The sequence below is a fragment of the Adiantum capillus-veneris genome, chromosome 5 (assembly GCF_014529385.1).
Source record: "Adiantum capillus-veneris isolate H3 chromosome 5, ASM1452938v2, whole genome shotgun sequence".
Lineage (NCBI taxonomy): Eukaryota > Viridiplantae > Streptophyta > Polypodiopsida > Polypodiales > Pteridaceae > Adiantum > Adiantum capillus-veneris.
In genome coordinates this window covers 126,006,647-126,031,609 of record NC_140935.1, presented here as the reverse complement: position 1 = coordinate 126,031,609, position 24,963 = coordinate 126,006,647, and the positions used below count along the sequence as shown (strand labels likewise).

Here is a 24,963-nt window from a genome sequence, read left to right as displayed (position 1 = left end):
CGTGCCAGCTGAGCACCTCTATCGCCCTCTTTGTCAATGTAATCAAACACCTCATCAACATACATACCAAATAGAGTAGGAGACAATGGGCAACCCTGTTTCACCCCAATAGTGGAGCGAACTAAGGTCATGTCATAGAGAATAAGGATTTTGCTCGGATCTAGTACTCCGCACATAGACACAAGGGACACTTTACTTCACTTGAAAGAACTGGATTGAACTGAACTGAAAGAAAAGAGAGACAAGAGAGAGAAATGAGACGACACAAGGATGTCGGGTCCCAACCCTCAAGGGCCCCCTTGCTCTGTTGCCAGAGCAAGTACTTTCTTTATTCTTGCACACTGCTGATACAATGACTAAATGTTGAGATGCTGATGCTAAGGAATACTGATGCTGTGGTACTTGATGATGACTATGTCGACGACGACGATGGTGGCGACTGTCACGATGACGACTGTCACGATGATGACGATGATGTCGTCGTCAAGTCCAGGATCTGCTACGATGGCGATGAAGGTGTCATCGTCAAGATAGGGATATGCGATGACGATGACGATGTCGTACGGCGATGGCGTCAAGGCTGAAAACTGAAAACGCTAGATGCTCTGCTACAATCTGCTACAATCTGCAACTGTTGGCGGTGCTACTGTTGATCTGCAATCGCCCGGTCATGCAAGGGCTGAAATGCAAAAACACCTGCTGATCTGGGCTGGAATTGCAAAACGCTGGCTGAGGTCTGCTGAATCTGAAAACGCTAGGCTGATCTGGGTCGTGATGGGAAATCCGGCGAGGATCTGCAACGCCTTTGAAGGTTCTCGCGAGGCTAAGGGCTGAAACTGAAAACACTGGCTCTTGGTTGGATTTGCATCACAAAGCCAAAAGAGTTGTTGGTGTAGGCTTTCCCTACTAAAAGCGCTCGCCCCCATCAATTTAGGACCACTTGAAGACTTTTGTACACTCACAAAGCATCCAATTCCACTAAGCTTGACCATTTGGACTTACCTTTGAATTTTGGACCTTAGCATTTTGGAAGTCTTAATAGGCTGAACCTTAAGGTCTTTGGAGCCCATTGTTGCACATTGCTCTTTTGCAGATGGCCCCCCCTTTGGATCCCTATTTTCCCTCCTTTGGATCCCTACTGTGGCCGGTCTGCCAGCTTAACCTATATTCTAGCTTTTTCTCCCCTGGCACTTCCCCATATTAAATGATCAGTTTAACATGAGAAAATCATTTAGGAGAATTAGATATTAGTTATTATGACTTGATGTATCGCGGAAATAGCCAGAACCAAAGGCTTCTGAGACAATGCATCTGCCACTAAGTTCTTCTGTCCTTGAACATGGACTATCTGAAAATGGAATTGTGACAAAATGTTAGCCCACTACTGCCAATAGCTCTTTCTCATAAATTTGTGCCAACAACTCAGGACGTGCTTGCATTCATAAGCAATAACATGGCCTTCTTGCATCAAAATTGCTTCTAGACTACGAGCACAAGCATCACAATAAACTTCGAATGGATTTTGGCCGACACTAGTCCTGTAGTCAATTTTTCTTTGAGGGTCTGAAAAGTGGTGATCTCTGTTGGTTCCCAAGTAAAACGAACCTCTTTTTGAGTGAGTAAACGCAAGCGAGAAGCTATCTCTGCATATTTGCGAATGAATTGCCGATAATAAGAGCACAAGCCCAAAAAGCTTCGAACTTCATGAACATTCCCTAAGTCAGGCCAATCACGTATAGTCTCAATTTTGGCCGGGGTTATCTTTACTCCTTCTGTTGAGATGATGTGCCAATGTATCTCAGGCAAGAAGAATTCACTCTTTTTCGCGTTGATAACCAATTTATGCTTCCGCAATGCGTGAAAAACCTGTAGTAGATGATGTTTGTGTTGTGTTTCATTCTTGGAGAAAACAATAACGTCGTCAAAGAAAGTGCCCACTAAAGATCGATACTCTCTGAAAATCCTATCCATCATTCGGTTGAATGTCGTTGGAGCATTCGTAAGACCAAAAGGCATAACCAAATATTCATACAAACCAAAAGTTGTCCGGAAAGCTGTCTTGTAGACTTTTCTCGAAGCAATTCAGATCTGATGATATCCACTCTTCAGATCAATTATGCTAAAACAAGACGATCCCTGGAGTCTGTCGAGTATATCATCGATCCTTGGAATAGGGAATTTGTTCTTGATGGTGATTTTATTGAGAGCTCTATAGTCAATGCACATTGTCCAAGATCTGTCTTTCTTTTCAATACTAGCAACATCAGAGAACAGAAAGGTGAAGTGCTAGGTTGGATAAGACCCTTTTCAAGAAGTTCTTTTACCTGGTTCATTATTTCTTCATTTGGGCTCTGCTAACTCGATAAGGTGGTCGGTTTGGTGTCGTCCTTTCGGGAATCAAATCAATCATGTGGTCCTCGGGACAAGAAGGAGGTAACTCGCCTGGCAGGCCTTCAGAGAGACAATCAGCCTGTGTGTGCAGAAATTCTTGTTGTTCCTTTTCCAATTTAGACATATGTTCATCATTCAGTTCTTTCAAGAAGATCAAGTAAACAAAAAGACTAGATTTCATTAATTTGAAAATGGCCGAAGCCGGTACAAGTGGGACGGACTCGCCCTTCAACTTTACATCAAGTTCAATCTCTTTGCCCTTCTCATTCTTCAAAGTTGCTTTCCTCGTGCTATAATCGACCACAGCATTGTTCTAGTGGAACCAAGGGATTCCTAGGAGGACGTCACACCTTGCCAAAGGCATGATATATAAGTCCTTGTGCCCTAAATACCCCTGACAACGCAAACAAAGTTTGCCAATGACAGGTGTAATGGAAACATCTTGTCCAGGTGCCACTAGAACAGCCTCCGCTTGTGGCCCCATTTGCTCAGGCATAATTCCAAGTCGAGCCGCCAATTCAGGTGAGATAAAGTTGGCCTTGGCTCTTCCGTTAAAGAAGATGAGGGCTTCTTGATCTCGTACTTTGCCCCATGCGCGGCAAAGTTCAATGCTTTCATCCATTTGATCTAGATCAGTCTCCACACAATATGGTACCAGTCCTACTTTCGTCTTTCCTTTTCTTTCGCGTTCTTCGACTGCTCTGGAACTCTCTGGCCTATCTTTTGGTTGTCCTTCGTGTGCCTTTTTGGGGCACAGTGCGGCGATATGCCCTTGTTCCCCACAGTCAAAACACTTCCCCGCTTTGAGGTACTCGGATTTCTGTTCCTCCATCAATAGGGAACGAGTATCTTTTCTTCTTCTAAAACTTCCTTTTTCTTCTATTGTAGTTGGTCGGATTTTGTTCGGTCCTTGGTGTCAACTGTTGATCTGTTGGATAAGTCAGATTAGCCGAATGCGTAGCAAACCCTTACTTAGCATGTCCGATGAGTTGTTGGATGGACTTGACTTCTATAGTAAACAATACTCTAGAAAACCTTTGGGAAGTCCACAGCAAAATGGCTCGATTTGCTGCTTGAAATTGATCTTTTTGAAGGAAGAGGCAGGTAGAAAAGCATTCGAGAACCTTTCGCAATATAAATCCAAAGTGTGTCCCTTGGTCATCTGAAGATGATTCCAAGCTGTAATCACATCACGTTTGTACTCCTGAGCGAGCTAAGAGGAAATAAAAAGTTGCTTGAATTGTAGCCACTTTGTCGGTGCTTCCTTTTGTAAGAGAAGAGTGGACCATCGTGTCCGTGCATTTCCTTTAAGATAAGAAGACGCTCTTCTAATCTTTGAGTGCTTTGAGTAGCGCCCTTAAGAAAAAGCTATGTCAAATTGTTGAATAAAAGCAAGGTCTCTGTGTGCATCTCTAAACCTTGAAAAGGTATCAAATTTGACTGCTTGTCCACCCTCCTTGGATTCTTTGGTCTTCTTGTTCTTATCTTGAAGAAAGTCGTATTGATTTGCTCTATAAAAACGCTTTCTCTTTGAATAAATCATCTGGTCCTCAGAGTTTGAATTCTCAGAAGAGGACGAATTCTAGTCAAAACTGTCAGAAAATTGTCGGGATCTGCGGTGGGATCTGCTCTTCTTGACCTTCTTCTTGTTCTTTCCATGTCTCTGGTTCTTTCGTCGCTTCTTGCCCTTTCTGTCCTCATCACTCGAATTCAGAAGAAGAAGAGCTGTCAGAACTGCAAGAAGAAGATGAGGACAAACTGGACAAACCCTCGAAACGTACATGCTTCTTTTGTTTCTTGCATTCGCAAAAGAAGACTGACGACCCAAATAGCTAGGGTAGTTTGCTCTCTTGCTGCGTCTCTTCAAATGCTTCTTGGCCCCCAGAAGTTGGTTGACTCTGTCTTTCAACAACGTCGTTGAGTTCATCTTGTGTGAGCCTCTGTGGGACAGGAGGTTTCTTCAGGGCCGACTTTAATGGTGAGTTGATGGCCGTACGGCATCGAGAATGCATCTCATCAATCGGGTGCCGGGTGAAAAATTTGCGTACTGGGATCCTTTGAATACTGGAGCATCTGTTTCGAACAAGCATCAACTTGCTGTTGGCGCTGCATCTCCATTCGTTCGTACTCCGTAGGCCGAGGTGGCCCGTACTCCTTGTCTGCTGCTCCATTTGAATTTTCCGTGCTTTCACCGGTTTCAGAATTGTCGGGTGTGCTCGTCTGATTCTTGCGAGAATCATCTCCTGAATCCATGTGTGTCGCAGAAAAAAGGGATCAGATTTCCCAATAGAAGAGAAATCAGCTGAGCTCTGATACCAGTGTAAGAGACTTGGGCACTCCAATCAAGAATCTGTCACGACACACGAGAGAATCACTTAAAAACACTTTACAAATTTTTTCACAATTCACTTGAGTCGACACGGCCCGGCGTAGTTCTGTGCCCAGAGGTATTGGCCTTAAAGTCTGGCGCCTCTTTCTGTATCTATTTTTATATTAATGCTTGAGCACAGTTACAAGGCCCGAGGGTCCTTGTCAGCAAGATTGAGCGAGAGAGTGGCCCTGGGTTCGTATTTAAAGGCCCTTAGGGCTCTCAAAAGCAGTTACATGAAAAGCTGTGAGTTCAAAAGCATCTTGATTCCAAAAGCTAGTGCCTAGGGCAGCCAGCACAAAACGCGGAAATCCGTACACCTGCCACATCAGCAGCCTTGCGTAAAATGTAAAAATCCTAACAATGCTGCCACATCAGCAATCCACGCAAATCTTGGGCCTTGCTTTATTTTTAATGTCCTTTGCGTCACTTGGCCCCATCGGACGGGACCCCATAAGTTGGAACAACTTATGTCCGGGCGGACATGCCACGTCATCAGTTTGTGACAATTAGTGATTGGGCAGCTCAAGGTTCTATGACATCCCTTAGAGATGGAGCAGCAAGCAACCCAAGAGCGCCAAGATAGCCAATGAAACCAAGCAATGAGGATGCTGAGCAACTCCCAATCAATGAGAGTGCTGATCAATGCAGCTCTTGCCCAAGGAGGAGTGATCCATTTAATCAAGGATTTTCTATTATGCTCATGCTATGTTAAACACGAAATGAGCACTAGAGTAATTTATATGGATCTTGGTGTCTTTAAAGGATTGCCAATTTCACGTCCACTTCATCATCCCTATGGCGGTATTTCTAGAAGACAAATCGCATGATTGGGCAACCATGTAATTTGAATATTGTTTTTAAAAGGATTTTTAAAGTACAAGTGGATATAGCCAAGGCTTTTCAGTTAAGAAGTTCGCACAACTCACTGCAGTTTGGGTTCTCTAACTTAGAGCCGCACGCTGGTGCCCTCGCCTGTGAATCTGTGTCGTCCCCCTCCCTACCTGCTCGCCCCCTCCCCCCCCCCCTCTCCTCGCCCTCACTCTCTTCGCCCTAGCCCCCCCCTCCCAGCTTGTCATCGTCGCCCTCAACCCCCCCCGCCCCCCCACCCTCCTTCTCACCCTCGCCCCTACTCCCACTTCGCCCTCACTCTCACCCCCCCCCCCCCCCTTCCAACTCGCCATCCCGCCCCCCCCCCCCCCCCCCCCCCCCCCCCCCCCCTTTTTTTTCTCACAGCTACACAGGTCGGGGATTGAGATGGAAAGCTTTAATGTCGGGATTGAGCTGAATATCGCAGAGCCGGACGTTCCTCTTCGAGGAACCTTTTCAGGAGACCCTTCAGAGGCCCTCCGACCCCCCCCCCCCCCCCCCCCCCCCCCCCCCCCCCTTCCTTTCCGCTTCTGCAATAGGTATTCATCTCTCTTCTGACACCTTACGCGCCATTCACGAATCTACTGTGAGCTTGGAGTCCTGTTCCTTGGCCTGTAAAGTGGTGGGAAGTTAGGCTATTGAAGGACTACTTTCAAGCTTCTCTATTACACGTCAACTTTAAGATTGTGAATGTCTCCCCTCTCGGGAGAGGCTTCTTCAGGGTGCAGTTCGAGTCTACAAATCAAGCCATGGAGGTCCTAGCACAGAGTCTTGTGGACTTTCATTTTGCTATAGGTTTTCTTGCCAGATGGACACAGGGAATGGACCTAAATGGACTTGAAGGTGGAACTGCAGTTACAGCTAGATTTCCAGGACTTCTTCCAGAATTTGCTGCGCATGTTAATGAAATTGGGAGATGTTTGGGCTTTGTGGTTGGAGATGCTGTGATTCCTAAAGATGAGGATCGCACAATCTCCATAAGGATGGTGCTCTACCCATCCTTGGCGAAGAACCCTCCGCAATTTATTTCTCTCCCGACCATCCATGGGGGCGAAATTCTACAGAGGGTTTTCTTCATTGGTCTTCCTGGCCACTGCTTTGTTTGTGGCAGAAAAGGCCATGTTGCTGCAGCTTGTACCCGCCGCAGGATATCTCCTGATCAAAGGCAACAAGCTTCAAAACAAGAGACACTTCATGCGAATGGGGGATTGGAAGCTCGTATGATAAGAAGAAGAAGTGAAGCAGAGAAATCTAGAAGGAAGGAAGCGAAGAAAAGAAAACGACAAGCTAGGAGGACAGAGGCTCCAAAGCTTGTGTATAGACGCAGAGCAGATGCTTCGTCTCTCTCCTTGGATACCTCTTCACCAGCTCTTCATGATCCGCCACCTATTTCTCAGGGCACAGATTTGGATATTAGCAGCAGTTCTAAAGGCATAAATTCAGCTTATGAGCGGCATTTCCCTTCTTTCGTACTAAAAAGTCTGCTGAGGAGAAGTCTTTGAAGACGCCTAGGGGGTCTTCTAGACTTAATCCCCATAATTAGCCTTGATTTGAGGCAATCTTGTATCTTAGATTGCCCTATGATTTTTATCTTTTGGTGATACCATCTATGTTCTCTTTATTATTCTGATGTAATTCTACCTTGGGGTCTATGCCCTTGAGGTGATTTTAATAGAAAGATCTTCTTTTTCGGGAAAAAAAAAAAACTCACTGCAGTGTGAACAGTATTTTACCTTGAAGAGGAGTTTCATAAAAATTATTTTACAAGAAGCTTGTCTATCAAGCTCTTCTATATAATGTGTATGATTGCAAGGCCACCCATGTATTTTCAATTTCCTAATGGTTCAAAATTTGTGACATGTAAGTTGACACCAACATTCTTAATCATATGTTAGGAGGATGTCTCCCATGAAGTGTGCTATTGTTTCTTGCAGCGATCAGTGTTGTGAAGGCTAGCATCAAGAGTACAAAAAGGCCCAGAAAGGTGCACTTTCTTGACACCAATTTTAGATTCTAGGATTGTGGTGATCTCAATGATTGAGGCTTTAGAACTTGACAGGCCTCTGATGATAATGCAGAAGGATCAGATGTTGATTCTCATGTAGCCAAGGGTACTCCTTCAAACAGCAGGGTGAGAAGTGCTCCGATACCTGTGTTTCTTTTCCAGCAATTTATGTTGAAGTTAGCTGCTAATAACGTGCTCATTCTGTAGAAACAAGCCAAGAGTGAGCAAGGAGCTGGAACTACAAAAGGTAGTTTCTTTATCTATTGGAGTACTATCATCCATCCATAACTGTGTACCTAAAATAAAAGGAATTAAAACATAGTGCATTGTTGTGGTATATCTTGCAAAGTGCAAACCGGTCAACTGGTTCATTTTCTGTTGTTTGCACAAGATAGTAACAATTGAAGTTGCAGCCTGACAATTCATTCCCTAGTGCATTGTTTGGTATAGTCAAAGACCTCTCAGAGCACCGCAGTTTGTCCTTTTTGATTCCGGATACATTGACGTGGTTGCCGCATTGAAATCAACCGAATCAATGTAGCAATTTTCTAGAAAACATGATCTGAAAAAAAGACATTTGAGCTGTCTTTTTTTGTTTCAGACAGAAGGTTAAGAATTCGATCTATCTTCAAAAAAAATCTTGAAGCTGGAAATCCCAAGGCTCCATTATAATTTGAACGCTCATGACTGGACTTGGGAAACCATAGAGTTTGTTTATTTTTCTGGTAATGGGTGCCTGGAGATAGTTGACAACTCGACCTTAGCGGCTAAGCTTGCTTTCTTGCTTGGGGAGAAAGGCGAATGGTGGAGTCGGCGGGGTCTATCGAGGGGGATTGACCATAGTTTCTGTGAGAAGTGGGCGACAAGTCGTTCATTTGTGCCGCAGCACGCAGACAAAGAGAGAGAGAGAGAGAGAGAGAGAGAGAGAGAGAGAGAGAGAGAGAGAGAGAGAGAGAGAGAGAGAGAGAGAGAGATGAAATGAAATGAAATGATATATTAACGTCTTCAAAAGGCCAAAATGACCTATGAGACCATCAGATACAAAGTGGTGAATCTAATACAATGTCTAAAGTACAAGTACAAAAAGTACTGAAAGTAAAAATAAAAATGAAAACTGAAATGAAGTGTGAAATGTGAAATGTGAAAATGTAGAATAGGCCCTTAATGACAATCTGGGTGTCGTGCTAGAATGCCTCTGATCCTCTGCTGGAGTCTTCGTCGATGTAGTGTGCTCCTGTGTCTCGGTCGTGGTCGTCTCGATCTCCCGAGCTCAATCGCCCTGTCAATGAGGGTGCCTCTGGTATGAATGCGGGTACAACCTTGTGCTGGTGGTTGGTCTCTTGGCTCCCTCGATCCAAAGAAATCTGTGATCTGTCTCTGCGACTGTCGTACTCCATGTCTCCCCAACAGACTGTCTCTATGTCGGTGTAGCTCAAGTAGATATAAGCCAAGGCATCTCTGGTCCTGATATCTCATGACTCTATCTAGGGGTCCAAAACCCTCCCTGAATAAGCAATGGAAGCGCCCTCGTATCTCATAATACACAGTGCAGTGGCATATGCAGTGTAGCTCTGTCTCTGGCTCTCTACCGCATAGTTGACATATCCTAGACTCTGGTGGTATTCCTCTGAATCTACCCATCTCAATCTCCAGCTGGTGTGAGGATGTGCGAATCTGACCAATAGCACATCGCAGACCATGAGATAAATGAGTGTCCATGTAGTTTGGACGAGTCACAAACCCATCCCCTGAAAGTTGGAGAAGGTGCTCTTTGTAGAAAGCCATCTTCGTGCCCAACTCCTGTATCGGCTCTACCCATGTCCTCCTGGTGTCCAATTGTATAAGATCCTGACGAATAAGTCTAGTGATCTCCGTCCGTGTGACTGGCAGGGAGGGTGCGTCCAGGGAATACTGAAAGGGAGGCAATCTATCCATGCTGAAACCATGTCTCTGAAACCATGAGGTCATCTGTGCATACCAACATGCTGCATCTCCTTGCATCGCTAACTGTCTAGAGGACTCAAGAGCCAGTCTAGTATATCTGCCTCTATGTGTATCCCATAGACTGTGCATAAAGGACACTGATCTGGTAAGAGCCTCAATCTCTATAGGAGGGGCGGCTACCTCCGCTCGAATAATCGCATGTGGTACAGAAGCCTTGGCTCTAATCATCCGGGATATCATAAATACCAAGGGTCTCTCCATGTTCCTCCAACTGTCATGATTCACAGATGGTCCCCAAACTTGGACCCCATAAAGCATAGCTGAAGCAACCAAAGTATCAAAGAGCCATAGTTTTGTTCGTGGTTCTTGAAACTGAACCTGCGAACACATCCTCTCTAGCCCTCCTAATGCCGCATAGGCTCTGGATAGTCTAGTCTCTGCTGCTCTCCTCAGGGTAAACCTCGGTCCCGTGAATACCACCCCAGATATGTAAATTCATCTGTGTACTCCACAGTGTCCTGGCCATATACGAGTGTAGGTGCCGATCTCTTGACCCACTGTGGTGTGGTGTTAAACACCATAACCTTGGTTTTACCAAGGTTCACAGACAGTCCACTATCCTCTGCAAAGTTGTGCAATGCATCCAAATGTCTTTGCATGCCCTCTGGCGACTCTGACATTAACACAATATCATCAGCATATAATAATGAAGGGATCCATGTCCCTGCCAGCTGAGCGCCTCTGTCACCCTCTCTGTCAATGTAGTCAGAGACCTCATCTACATACATACCAAAAAGTGTAGGGGACAAAGGACACCCTTGTTTCACTCCAATAGTGGAATAAACAATGTCAGAAATCCCCTCAGGAGTGCGTACTTGGCCAGTCACTGAGGCGTATAAAGCCATGATCCCCCATATGATCTCTGTGGGTACTCCCAACTTCAGTAGCCTGTGCATCAATCTGGCCCTCGGCACTGTGTCAAATGCCTTGCGGAAGTCCACAAAGCAACAATACATCCATCTCCCATGTGCCCGACCCTCCTCAATAATGGCTCTGAGTGTAAGAATATGGTCCAAAGTGGAGAAACCCCTCCTGAATCCAGCCTGACCTGCTACTCGTATGCCCTCATTTTCTGCCCATTTACTCAGTTGCTTTTCAAGAATGGATGCATACAACCGTGCCAATGTGTGCCCTATCATAATAGTACGGTAGTTCCCTGGTACCGTGGGGTCCCCTGCCTTGAAAAGAGGTACAATAGTAGATAATCTCCAGGACTCGGGTAGTCCCTCACACATGACACGGTTAAACAACCGCGCAAGAACCTCTGACAGTAAATCTCTAGCATGTATCAAATGCTCTGCCACCAAACCATCATGATCATATGCTCTCCTAGTCCTCATCCTGTGAATGGCGTTCTTCACCATCTCAGTGGTAAAGAAGGTACTAGTGGCTGGACATGGGTCTAGAGGGTCTGGTAATGGTGGTTGCCCAGGTACTGTATATAATGATGCTGCATATTGACCCCAAATCTCGGGAGAGGTAATCACTGGAGGAGGTGAGTGCTCATGGAAGAGATGCCAAGCCTCACCTGAATCTCTGTCTGGACATGGCTCTAGAGGGTCTGGTAATGGTGGTTGCCCAGGTACTGTATATAATGATGCTGCATATTGACCCCAAATCTCGGGAGAGGTAATCACTGGAGGAGGTGAGTGCTCATGGAAGAGACGCCAGGCCTCACCTGAATCTCGGCTCAAAAAGAGCTGATACAAATCACGTTCCATCTGGGCTAAAAAGGCCCGCTTCTTCCGTCGCACTAAACGCCGAAGGGCAATCCGAGACTATCTATATGTAATGACTCCAAGTATAAGCTCGCTCTGAATCTAAACTCTCATCTCTCTGCACTCCTCATCATACCAACTATTCTGAGGCATGTTCCCAGAACGTCTTCTCTGATCTGGTTGAGTGTGTGGGTATGCCTCTGCTGCTGCCCCATGCAAGATCTCCGTCAATAAAGTGGTGATCTCCTCCACTGTATATACAGGCTCGGCTGCCCCCATCCGTCTATAAATCTCTTCCACATAAACTGAATCCGTCTCTGGTGTAAAAGTATACCGTGTGTGCAATCCTCCGTGGTGTCTGAGAGACACTATACTGGAAAGAGACTGAAAAAGTCAGGAGAGCATGGTCTACTGCTACTCCAACAGGCCTAGGGCCCACACTGAGATCTTGAATGTGAGAGATGAAGCTCGGTGAAGTCATGACATAGTCCACTGTACTGGCCCCATGTCTGTGTGGAAAGCATGTGAATCCCCCAGAGGAAGGAAAAATCTCTAGACCATTAAGTATGGCCAGACCATGCGTAGTTGTCATCTCCATGAGATATCTCCCATACTCTGTGTGCTCTTTATCCTGTGAGTGTCTGTCAAGTCCCATCTCCGATATATCCATCTCTCTAAGCATCTCCTCCGAGGTATCATAAAATACCGTTTGGGAGTTGGCCGTCCTGGCATTAAAGTCTCGCAAGAGAATGATATCTCCATCTCTAGAGAACTCCCATATGTCATCATCAAGTATAGAGAAAGGGGATTGCCCTCTAGGTGAGGTATAGACTGATGTGCTAGGGGGAAAGTAACATATAGGAATGTATAAGAATCTGCCTGTCTCAGCTCTCAGTCTCACCCACATGTATCTCGCCTGGTCATCTCTTTGGACAATCTGTAATAGCGGCTGCAACTCTTCCTTGAATAAGACCTCTTGAACCTCGACTTCCATGCTGGGATCTAGCGTCTGGCCGACAAGCTGTCTCCCATAAATAGCCAGTCACACTTGGCATCAACTGTCCTGATTTTTGATGTGTCTCCGAGTAAAAGACCATGTCTCTATCTCTGAAGCTATCTTCAAAGGCACCCACATCCAGCCTATATGATCCATTACAATTCCATGCCGCCATCCGGAGTGTGGTCCCATATGTCTCGCACCGTCATGTTGTGCGTTTTTCCAAAACCACTACTTTCCCTCCTCTGTAAAAGGCAATTTTTCCCTTCTCCCTTGCTGCCTTGATCTCTGGCATCAACTCTTGCATATGTGCTATTTGTGCTAAAGTAAGGTCATCCCCCATAAATATTCCAGTTTTCTTAAGTGCTGGTCTCTTCTTCAGGAATTCCTTCCTTGTTTCCAAAGTCGGGAAACGCAAAATAAGTGCTTTCTCTTTGACGTTTCCCTTCTCATCCACTCCCTTCTTTCCTACTCTCCAAGCACCTGTGTGCATAGGTGAGAGAGAGAGAGAGAGAGAGAGAGAGAGAGAGAGAGAGAGAGAGAGAGATTTGATTTGATTTGGTATTAACGTTCGCGGGGGGCCAGAAATGACCCATGGGACCTCAAAGTGATACATAGTCTCCCCTCACCGGGGTGTATGGTGTGGTGTGTGTTATTCTCTTTTTGTGTTCCTATGTGTGTCTCTTGATGCTCATGTATGCGGGTGAGGTATGTTCCGAGAGTTGTAGGGGAGGGGTCTGTCTTGGATAATAGGTCGGCAAAGGTAGAGCAACCGCTTAGAAGTGGTTGAAAATTAGCCCGGATGTGAGCGTATTCTGGGCATTCCAATGTCACATGTGCTTCATCTTCGGGAGCTTGCATTGTACATGATGTGCATATCCGTTTAGAAGCATCAATTTTCAGCCAGCCCCCTCTGTTTCTATTTTGAGCATATGTGACCTTGTGCGCATCAAAGAGATGGCTCTTCGTGCCATGTGGGGCATGGGTGTTCGTATGTGGGCCTGGGCTTCCATTGGGTTTGTGCTATAGCCTTCCCAATACTTTGTGTTGACATGCTTGCAATAGTATTCAAATTTCGAGTGGTGTTGCGTTGTCTTCCACTTGGTGTGGAGGCTATTTAGTAATGCAATTTCAAAATTCAGCATGTGTTCTCCCTCCTTGCCCTCCTCAATAAGCATGTCCACATATGTCTCTACATTCCATTTAGCGAACCATTTCTTAATGTCCTGTATGATGCTCGATGACAGAAATTTGCTTTTTTTTGTCTTTTGTGGCGCACATCCTGTTTCCCTTTCAATGCGGGGGATTCGAGTAGTATGCATCGCTTTGACCTTTATGATATACGTGTACATTTTTTGCAATGCTTTCATTTCTAGTGGTCTCTTGCCTGTCTCCAAGAGTAGCACGGAGTATGGTGTCGTCTTTTTAACCCCCATGTGTCGATACAGAAACTTTTTCTGAATTTTTTCAATTTCATTCCATGTGTGGGCTGAAATGCTCGCTCCCCAGATTTTCACTCCGTAGAGGATGGCTTGCACTACGCATGTCTCAAAAATGGTCGCTTTTATCTCCCATCTTTTTATGCTCCTTTGTGTGCACATGTTTTCAAATTGATAGTACTTGGCATGGCCGATGTCAATTCTATTATGTGCGGATTGTCCCCAAGCATAGTTGCACGGGATGCAATCCCCAAGTACTTGAAACTGTTGACTTTCTCAATTTGTTTCCCTTGATACATGAGGGGGGCGTGGATATCCATCTTACGAGTCTTTACAATCATGAACTTTGTTTTGTCTACATTGATTGATAGACCCACATTTTCACAAAAAGCATTAACGCATCGACCAATTTCTGTAGAGCTGTAATGTCATGGGCGAAAAGAGCCACATCGTTTGCATAGATGAGCATGAGAAGTGTAAGCATCCCGATGGCTGGTTCATCCCCTTCTAGTTGAGGGAGGAAGCTTTCTATTTGATCAATGCACAATCCAAAAAGAGTAGGGGAGAGAGGGCATCCTTGTTTGACCCCCATGTTGCTCGAGAAAGCTTTGGACAGCCCTTCGTGCGTTTTTAGTTGACATATGACTCTGTCATAGAGACGTGCTACCGCACTCCTGAGATGCATCGGTACTTTTATGCATTCCATCCTTTTCCATATACCCATTCTCGGGACCGTGTCAAAGGCTTTAGTGAAATCTACAAAGCAACAGTATAATGTTTTTCCCTTTAGCCGACTCTCTTCCATTAATACCCTGAGTGAAACAAGGTGATCAATGGTGTTATGTTTTGGTTGAAAACCTGCTTGTTCTTTTGCTCGTTTTCCATTTGTCTTTGCCCATGTGCTTATGCTTTGTTCTAAGATGCTTCCCAAAAGCTTTGCCATGCAAGATCCTACCATAATGGTACGGTAGTTGGTAGGCTGATTTACATCCCCTTTTTTGTAAAGTGCTTTGATCCAGTTCTTTTGCCAATCCTCGGGTAGCCCTTGAACAATGGCTTGGTTTAGCATTCTATGTATCCACTCTCTGGCTCTCATACCTGACCATTTAAGCATTTCTGAGTTCAAGTGTAGTATCTCCGGAGCTTTCCCATTTGCAAGTTTCTGTATGCCTTTTTTAACCGTTTCGGAATTAAAGTGGTCTTGGGCATGTAGATCGGTTTGCATGTGTGGCATTTCTTCCGCATTATTATGCACATATAGTTGTTCCACATACATGTACATGTCATCTGAGCTTATGTCCTCCATAATGTCATGTCTCCGTCCTTTTATTTTCAGCCATTCCTTTTTGGGATTTTTCTTGAAGTTGGCTATGGCTTGTGTCTCCGTGCGTAGCTCATAGTTTCTTCTTTTCCGCCTCTTGAGATTTGTGTAGTCTTTTGATAGAGTTTCCCATTCCGTGTTCGTCGTTGACAGTGCCCGCAATTGTTTTTTGACATACTTGCACTCTTCATCAAACCATGGGTTATGCGGTAGCCCTTTAACATGATTTCCTCGCCGATGCGTTTTTCCCATTGTTTGTTCCACGGCATCACATAGAGCTTGTTTGAAAATTGGCCATGTTTGTTCAATGTGTGATGGCATGGGTACATGAGCAAGTGCATTGTCTAGATGTTCTGCATACATTCTTTTCTTGTCCACTTGCATTTTGTATGTCCATGATCGGGCATGGGGCTGTTTTTGTGCTTTTTGAGTGGGAACTTGTAGCCATACATGGATTGGGGTGTGGTCCGAATTGGGTGACCTCTTCCCAATTGTAAAATTACTTACAATATGGGATGCCTCATATGCAATCAATACATAATCAATAACACTCATGCCTTTGTTGGCCGTGTAGCATGTGCATTCTCTCGATTTTTCAAACTTACTTGTTCCATTGACGGCGATTAGTTGTAAGGATGTCATCATACTGAGCAATGCAATACCTTGCGGGTTTGTAATGAGATCTTTCGAACATCTCTCCCATGTGGGATCTAGTATCTCATTATGTTCAAGCATTGGAGGTGTCATGAGATCCACCATTTGCATTTGCGCATGTGCTATGCGAGCATTCATGTCCCCAATAAGCATAATCATCCCTTCTTGTGCATAGGCATGGATATTGGCATACAGATCCTCGAAAGGGTAATTCTTCTCTACATTGAAGGCACCATAGAATGGTGACTCTCTATGGGGGATGTAGCACCCGGCAATGAACATAGGTTTAGGTTTTGTGTCAAACTTGATCCATATGTACCGGTTATGAGTATCTGTCTTGCAAATTGTGATCATTTTTTTGAGTTCCTCTCGGTATATCACTGTGACTCCTCCTTGTCCCCTCATTTTTGTACATGGCATCCGTAGGGAGTGTGTGACATATCCTTCAATGTGTGGTATTCTACATGCATCGTGTTCCCATGTTTCCAATAAAAAGAGAATATCGGCTTGTGGTAGGACTTCCGTTAATCCTTCTCCTTTATGCCACGGGAAGCCTGTGCAATTCCAACTTGTCACATGTAGTTCCGTGAACCCATGGGTCTCGCATTGTCATTTTGTTTCCTCTTTTGCTTCCCCTTTCGTGTCCGCTTGGGCTGTTTTTTTGTTCATGCGAGCTTCATATGCTTCACGTCTGGTCTTTTGTTGGTTCGGCGTTCGATCTTCACTGATGTATAGTGCGCTATCCTTTAAGTAGATGCGGGCATTTTCGAGGATAATAGCCCTCTTGCGGGCATCCAGAAGTGTGCATACGATTGCCCGATTTGCTTCTGGTTTCTTCTTGCCTACTCGATGTGCACCATATACCACCACATCATGCATTCCGAAGTTAGCGGAGATCATTTCCGTGATGTCGGTGTTCAAGGTAATGACCTTCTCGTTGTTGGATTCGGGGATGCCCCGTATCACAATGTTCATTTTTCTTTTCTCTTGTTCGGCGTATTCTTTGTCATCCTCATTAGCATACATGTCTCTGTTCATTGAGGAAGTCTGAGGCATTGGTGTGTTTGTCAATGCATCTTTCCAAGAGCCCACATTTTCAAATACATTCATTTGCGCAATCTTTTCATCATGTGTGGCTAGCGTGTCTTGCATTGTAGCTGTGTGCTTATCAAGAGCACCCTGGAGCTCCTGCATCTTCTCCTCTTGGTGACGGACTCGTAGGTCTTGCATTTGGAGCTTGTGTTCCAATTCTTGGTTTTTTAGAGCTAGGTCTTTGATTTCATCGCTCTGCTTCATGATGAGAGAGAGAGAGAGAGAGAGAGAGAGAGAGAGAGAGAGAGAGAGAGAGAGAGAGAGAGAGAGAGAGAGAGAGAGAGAGAGAGAGAGAGAAATGAAATGTTATATTAACGTCTTCAGAAGCCAAAGTGACCTATGAGACCAGAAAGTTACAATGCGGTGTATCTGATACAAAGTCAGATTAACAAAATAAATTAAACTAGGATAACAAAATATCAAAATATCAATATTGCGGAATCCTAAACTAAGCTAATAGGCGTGAAAGGTGGAAGGCGTGAAATGTGTGAACTAAGCAGTACAATGTGTAGACAATATGGGAGGGAGGTAGAGATCCATCTTCATAGAGGTCCATCTTCATCTGCACTCTGGACGACGAACAAGTATGGCTCGAATCCTTTGCTGTAGCCTCCTTCGAAACTGTGTAGCTCCTCTTCTCCATCGGGGTCGTCTAGATCTCCCTAGCTCCAATGCTCGGTCAATGAGAATGTCAGTAGTGCGGGCAGACCTCTCCATTGTTGGCTGCTCCTCTGTCTGTTCTTCTGGGTGTACATTATCTAGTGTAAAGAAATCTGTGATCTGTCTCTGGGGTTGTCTCTCTCCAGCTCTCCTCAGTAAAGTTTCTCTATGCCTGTGTAACTCAAGTAGATATAGCCCAAGACATCTCTGATCCTCATAACTCATGACCCTAGATAGAGGCCCAAAACCTTCTCTGAATAGACAATGAAAACGGCCTCGAATCTCATAGTACACTGTGCAATGACATATGTAATGTACCTCTATCTCTGGCTCTAGATGGCATAAGTGGCATATCCTGCTATCTGCTGGTGTCCCTCTGAATCTGCCAGTCTCAATCTCGAGCTGATGTGAGGACGTGCGTATCTATCCAATGGCACAACGCAAACCATGAGAAAGATGCGTGTCCATATAGCTAGGTCGAATCACAAACCCATCCCCCGTGAGGTGGAGAAGATGCTCTCTTTAGAAAGCCATCTTTGTGCCCAACTCCTGTATCGGCTCTATCCATGTCCTCCTCGTGCCCAGCTGGATCAGATCCTGACGAATGAGTCTATTAATCTCTACCCGCGTCAGAGACCTCAGGGGTGCCTGTAGAGAGTATTGAAAAGGAGGCAATCTGTCCATGGTAAAACCATGTGTCTCAAACCATGATGCCATCTGTGCATACCAGCATGATGTATCCCCATTAAGAGCTAATTGTCTGGAGGACTCTAGAGCCACCCTGGCATATCTGTCTCTGGTAGTGTCCCATAGACTGTGTACAAAGGAGACTGATCTGGTAAGCGCCTCAATCTCCATAGGGGGGGCATCTAATTCCGCTCGAATGATAGCATGCGGTACGGAAGCCTTGGCTCTAATTAGTCGAGAGATCATAGATACCAGGGGCTTCTCCATACGCCTCCAACCATCCTGGCCTACAGAAGGTCCCCAAACCTGCACCCCATATAACATAGTAGAGGCAACCAAAGTATCAAAGAGCCATAGCTTTGTCCTAGGTTCCTGGAACTGAACCTGCGAACACATCCTCTCCATTCCTCCCAGAGCCGCACCAGCTCTAGTTAGTCTAGTCTCTGCTGCTCTTCTCAAAGAAAATCTCGGCCCAGTAAAGACTACCCCCAAGTAAGTGTATGCATTTGTATACTCCACAATCTCCTGACCATATTTGAAAGTAGGTGCTGATCTCCTGACCCATTGCGGTGTGGTGTTAAACACCATAACCTTGGTTTTACCCAGGTTTACACACAATCCACTATCCTCTGCAAAACTGCGTAGTGCATCCAAATGTCGTTGCATACCTTCTGGTGAGTTAGATATCAGCACAATATCATCAGCATATAGCAACAATGGGATCCACGTCCCTGCCAGCTGGGCACCCCTATCACCCTCTCTGTCAATGTAATCAGACACCTCATCAACATACATACCAAATAGAGTAGGAGACAATGGGCATCCCTGTTTCACTCCAATAGTAGAGTGAACTAAATCAGATACCCCTTCCGGAGTGCGTACATGTCCCATCACTGATCTGTACAAAGCCATAATCCCCCAAATCACCTCTATGGGCACCCCCATCTCCTGTAGTCTGCGCATCAATCGAGCTCTTGGTACCATGTCAAAGGCTTTGCGAAAATCCACAAAGCTACAATAGATCCGTCTCCCATGTGCTTTGCCCTCCTCAATGATGGCCCTAAGTGTCAGAATATGATCAAGAGTGGAGAAACCCCTCCTGAAGCCGGCCTGACCCTTTGCTCGTACACCCTTGTCCTCTGCCGAATTACTAAAGTGTTGCTCTAGAATAGATGCATACAACCGTGCCAATGTGTGTCCAACCATAATAGTGCGGTAGTTCCCAAGCTCTGTAGGGTCACCAGCCTTGAGGATGGGCACAATATTAGACAACCTCCAAGTCTCAGGTAACCCCTCACACATGGCACGATTGAACAACACTGCGAGAACCTCCATCAGCATATCCCTGGCATGTATAAAGTGCTCCGCTATTAGACCGTCATGATCATATGCCTTCCCGATCCTCATCCTGTTGATGGCCCTTTGTACCATCTCAGATGTAAAGAAAGTGCTCGTAGCTGGGCAAGGCTTGGTAGGGTCTGGAAGGAGTTCCTGTCCAGGAACCGTATATAATGATGTCGCATATTGGCCCCACACATCAGGTGAAGTAATCACTGGGGGAGGGGAGTGCTCATGGAAGAGTCGCCATGCCTCTCCTGAGTCCCTACTCAAGAACATCTGATATAAGTCTTGCTCCATCTGAGCTAGGTAAGCTCGCTTCTTTCGTTGCACAAGGCGTCGGAAAGCAATCCGAGATTGTCTGTAGGTGATGACTCCTAAGATAAGATCCCTCTGAAGCTGGGCTCTCATCTCTCTGCACTCTTCATCATACCAACTATTCTGGGGCATGCTCCCAGAATGTCATCTCTTGCCAGGCTGAGTGTGTGGGTATGCCATTGATGCAGCCCCATGCAGTGTCTTAGTCACTAGAGTGGTGCACTCCTCCACTGAGAGGCCTGTACCATTTGTGCTAGTTGTGCCTTCCAATAGACGGTCCCAGATCTCCTCTGTATAAACGAAATCAGTCTCTGGTGTAAATGTATAGCGGGTGTGTGACCTACCTCCTAATGTCTGGGTTGTACTATACTGAAATTTAACGGACAGTGTCAAGAGAGCATGATCTACTGCTATGCCCACTGGCCTGGCTCCCACTATGAAATCTTGAATGCAGGGTACAAAGCTCGGTTGTGTCATAACATAATCCACTGTACTGGCCCCATGTCTGTGTGGGAAGCATGTGAAACCGGCTGCTCCAGGAAATCGTTGTAAACCATTAAGTATGGCTAATCCATGAGAGAGAGAGAGAGAGAGAGAGAGAGAGAGAGAGAGAGAGAGAGAGAGAGAGAGAGAGAGAGAGAGAGATGAAATGAAATGAAATGTTATATTAACGTCTTCAAAAGGCCAGAATGACCTATGAGACCAAACTGATACAAAAGTGGTGAATCTGTTACAATGTCTGGGTACCTTAGTACTAAAGTACTAAGCGTGAAAAGTATGAAAATAAATGTGAAAAACTAAATACAAAGTATTAAATAAACTTCTTAGGAGCATTTTGAGAGAGAGAGGGAGAGAGGGAGGGAGGGAGGGAGGGAGATGAAATGTTATATTAACCATAGTTACAAGGAATGGCCATTTTCAGGTCTCTGAGAACACTACTACTACTAGAATGCATCCTCATCTGCACTCTTGATGTCGAGAGAGTATGGCTCAAATCCTCTGCTGTAGTCTTCGTCGATGTTGTGTAGCCCCTCTCCTCAATTGTGGCCGTCTGGATCTCCGTAGCTCCAGCGCTCGGTCGATGAGAGTGCCGGTAGTGGTCGAATGAGTGTCGGCCGAGCTCTGCAGTGATGGCTACTCCTCTGGCTGTCCCATATCTAGTGAAAAGAAATCTGTAATTTGTCTCTGGGACTGTCTCTCTCTAGCTCTCCCCAGTAAAGTGTCTCTATATCTGTGTAACTCAAGTAGATATACGCCAAGACATCTCTGATCCTCATAACTCATGACCCTAGAGAAAGGACCAAAACCCTCTCTGAATAAGCAGTGGAAACGGCCCGGAATCTCATAATACACTGTGCAATGACATATGTAATGTAGCTCTGTCTCTGGCTCTAGCTGGCATAAGCAGCATATCCTGTTGTCTGTTGGTATCCCTCTGAATCTGCCAGTCTCAATCTCCAGCTGATGTGAGGATTTGCGTATCTGACCAATGGCACACCGCAAACCATGAGACATGTGTATCCATGTAGCTGGGTCGAATCACAAACCCATCTCCTGTGAGGTGGAGAAGATGCTCTCTATAGAAAGCCATCTTCGTGCCCAACTCTTGTGGCGGCTCTATCCATGTCCTCTTGGTATCCAGCTGGATCAGGTCCTGACAAATGAGTCTAGTAACCCGTGTAAGGTGTCTGAAGAGAGTACTGGAAAGGGGGCAGCTTGTCCATGGTGAAGCCATGCATCTGAAACCATGATGTTATCTATGCATACCAGCATGAAGTGTCCCCCTGAATAGCTAAATGTCTGGAAGACTCAAGGGCCATTCTAGCATATCTGTCTCTAGTAGTATCCCACAAGCTGTGCACAAAGGAGGCTGATCTGGTAAGCGCCTCAATCTCCATAGGAGGGGCAACTAGCTTTGCTCGAATGATAGTGTGGGGTACGGAGGCCTTGGCTCTGATTAGTCGAGACATCATAGATACCATACGTCTCCAACCATCTTGGCCTACAGAAGATCCCCATATCTGCACTGCATATAACATAGCTGAGGCTACTAAAGTATCAAAGAGCCATTAACTTTGTCCGAGGTTCCTGGAACTGAACCTGCGAACACATCCTATCCAAGCCTCCAAAGGCCGCATAAGCTCTAGTCAGTCTAGTTTCTGTTGCTCTCCCCAAAGGAAACGTCGGCCCAGTGAAGACAACCCCAAGGTAAGCGTATGCATCTGTATACTCTACGATCTCCTGACCATATCTGAAAGTCGGTGTTGATCTCCTGATCCACTGTGGTGTGGTGTTAAACACCATAACCTTGGTTTTACCAAGGTTTACAAACAATCCACTATCCTCTGCAAAATTGTGTAATGCATCCAACTGTCGTTGCATACCCTGTGGTGAGTCAGAGATCAACACAATATCATCAGCATATAACAACAATTGGATCCACGTCCCTGCTGGCTGGGCACCCCTATCACCCTCTCTGTCAATGTAATCAGACACCTCATCAACATACATACCAAATAGAGTAGGAAACAATGGGCATCCCTGTTTCACCCCAGTGGTGGAGTGAACTAAATCAGATATCCCTCCGAGGTGCGTACATGTCCCATCACTGATCTGTATAGAGCCATAATCCCCCAAAGCAACACTATGGGCACCCCCATCTCCTGGAGTGTGCGCATCAATCGAGCTCTCGATACCATGTCAAATGCTTTGCGGAAATCCACAAAGCTACAATAAATCCGTCTCCCATGTGATCTGCTCTCCTCAATGATGGTCCTGAGTGTCAGAATATGATGAAGAGTGGAGAAATCCCTCCTAAAACCGGCCTGGCCCTTTGCTCGTACACCCTCACCCTCTGCCCAATTACTCAACTGCTGCTCAAGAATGGATGCATACAACCGTGCCAATGTGTGCCCAACCATAATAGTGCGGTAATTCCCAGGCTCTGTAGGATCACCTGCCTTGAAGATAGGCACAATAGTAGACAACCTACAAGTCTCAGGTAACCCCTCACACATGGCACGATTGAACAACACTGCAAGAACCTCTACCAGCATATCTCTAGCATGTATAAAGTGCTCTACCACTAGACCATCATGATCATATGCCCTGCTGGTCCTCATCCTGTCAATGGCTCTCTTTACCATCTCAGTGGTAAAGGAGGTGCTGGTAGGTGGGCATGGCTGTGTAGGATCGGGAAGGGGGTGCTGTCTAGGAACTGTATATAACGATGTCGCATACTGGCCGCACACATCAGGAGAAGTAATCATTGGGGGAGGGGAGTGCTCATGAAAGAATCGCCATGCCTCTCCTGAGTCTCTACTCAAGAACAACTGATACAAGTCTCGCTCCATCTCGACCAAATAAGCTCGTTTCTTCCGTCTCACAAGGCGCTGAGAAGCAATTTGAGACTGTCTGTAAGTGATGACTCCTAAAAGAAGATCTCTCTGGAGCTGGGCTCTCATCTCTCTGCACTCCTCATTATACCAACTATTCTGGGGAATGCTCCCAGAATGTCGCCTCCAACCCGGTTGAGTGTGTGGGTATGCCTCTAATGCTGCACCATGCAGTGTCTCAATCAGTAAAGTGGTGCACTCCTCCACTGGGAGACCAGGACTAGTTGTGCATAGACGGCTATAGATCTTCTATGTATAAACCGAGTCAGTCTCTGGTGTAAATGTATAACGGGTATGTGACCTGCCTCCTGATGTCTGGGCTGTACTATACTGAAATGAAACGGACAATGTCAAAAGAGCGTGATCCATTGCTACACCCATTGGTCTGGCTCCCACTATGAAATCTTGAATACAAGGAATAAAGCTCGGATGTGCCATAACATATTCCACTGTATTGGCCTCGTGTCTGTGTGGAAAGCATGTGAAACTGAATGCTTCAGGAGATTGCTGTAAGCTATTAAGTATGGCTAACCCATGTGTGGTCGTCATCTCCGTGAGATATCTCCCATACTCCGTCTGCTCTCTATCATGTGAGCATTTGTCAAGCCCCAAGTCACCCACATCCAGCTCTGTAAGCATCTCATCTGAAGTGTCGTAGAAGGCTGTCTGAGAGTTGCCCGTTTGGGCATTGAAGTCCCCTAGGAGGATGATATCACCATCCCTAGAAAACTCCCATATATCATCATCTAGTATAGAGAAAGGCGACTATCCTTTGGGTGCAGCTTATAATGACGTACTTGGGGGGGGGGGGAGAGTAACATATGGCAATGTATAGAAATCGGCCTGTGTCAGCTCTCAGCCTCACCCACATGTATCTACCATGATCATCTCTCTGTACAATATGTAGTAGTGGCTGTAACTCCTCGCTAAATAGCACTGCTACTCCTCCTGAACCATTACTCCCATGCTCAGATCTCCCGACTGTCCTATGGGCTGTTTTGCATCTGTATACCACCACATGTGGCATAAGCTGTCCAGGGGCCTGATGAGTCTCTGAGAAGAAAACAATGTCCCTCTCTCTGAAACTGTCCTCAAAGGCACAAACGTCCAATCTCATAGATCCATTACAATTTCAAGTAGAATCTTCAGTGTGGTCCCATAGGTCTTACACCGTTATGTAGAGTGCCGCTCTACAATCACCACCCGACCATCTTTGTAAAAGGCCGTCTTTCCTTTCTCCCTTGCTGCCGTAATCTCTGGCATTACCTCTCTCATATGCGCAAGCTATGAGAGTGAGATCATCACCGAGGAAAATACCTGTCTTCTTGAGAGTAGCCCTCTTTTTCAGGAATTTCTTCTTCTCTTCCAAGGAGGGGAAGCGTAGTATGAGAGCTCTCTCTTTTGAAGATTCTTCCGGACCACCACTCTTCTTGCCCACTCTCCATGCCTTTGTGTGTGAAGGCTTGTCCACCCCCATCATGGATGTGAGGATTGTGACCTCTTTTTCCACGTTGTTTATTTCCTTGAGGCCGGTTACCCTCACATGTAGAGCCCACATCCTCCTCCTTTGTTCCTCTTCTAGGGTCATGTTAATAAGAGTGGGTGCACAAGGAGCTTCCTTACCTTTCTCTTTCTTGGTAACCTCAGTCCATTTTTTGGCCTCTTCTACTTTCTTTTGTGTTGCGGAGATGACCGCGGCCCATGAC

The 24,963-nt window shown here is 45.7% G+C and overlaps 1 protein-coding gene across 13 annotated transcripts in view; it reads left to right on the top strand.

The window, feature by feature from the left end:
• RHL1 (root hair initiation protein root hairless 1 (RHL1)) overlaps positions 1-24,963 on the top strand; it is a 119,992-nt gene that overhangs the window by 59,000 nt on the left and 36,029 nt on the right. For all 13 annotated transcript variants that reach the window (XR_015188185.1, XR_015188186.1, XR_015188184.1 and 10 more), the window contains exons 9-11: positions 7,564-7,613; positions 7,689-7,760; positions 7,842-7,881. Coding sequence is in view for 8 of the 13 variants with exons in the window: in XM_086512820.1 (XP_086368946.1) it covers positions 7,564-7,613; positions 7,689-7,760; positions 7,842-7,881 (162 nt within the window). In the remaining 5 variants the exon portion in view is untranslated. The remainder of the gene's footprint in view (positions 1-7,563; positions 7,614-7,688; positions 7,761-7,841; positions 7,882-24,963) is intronic.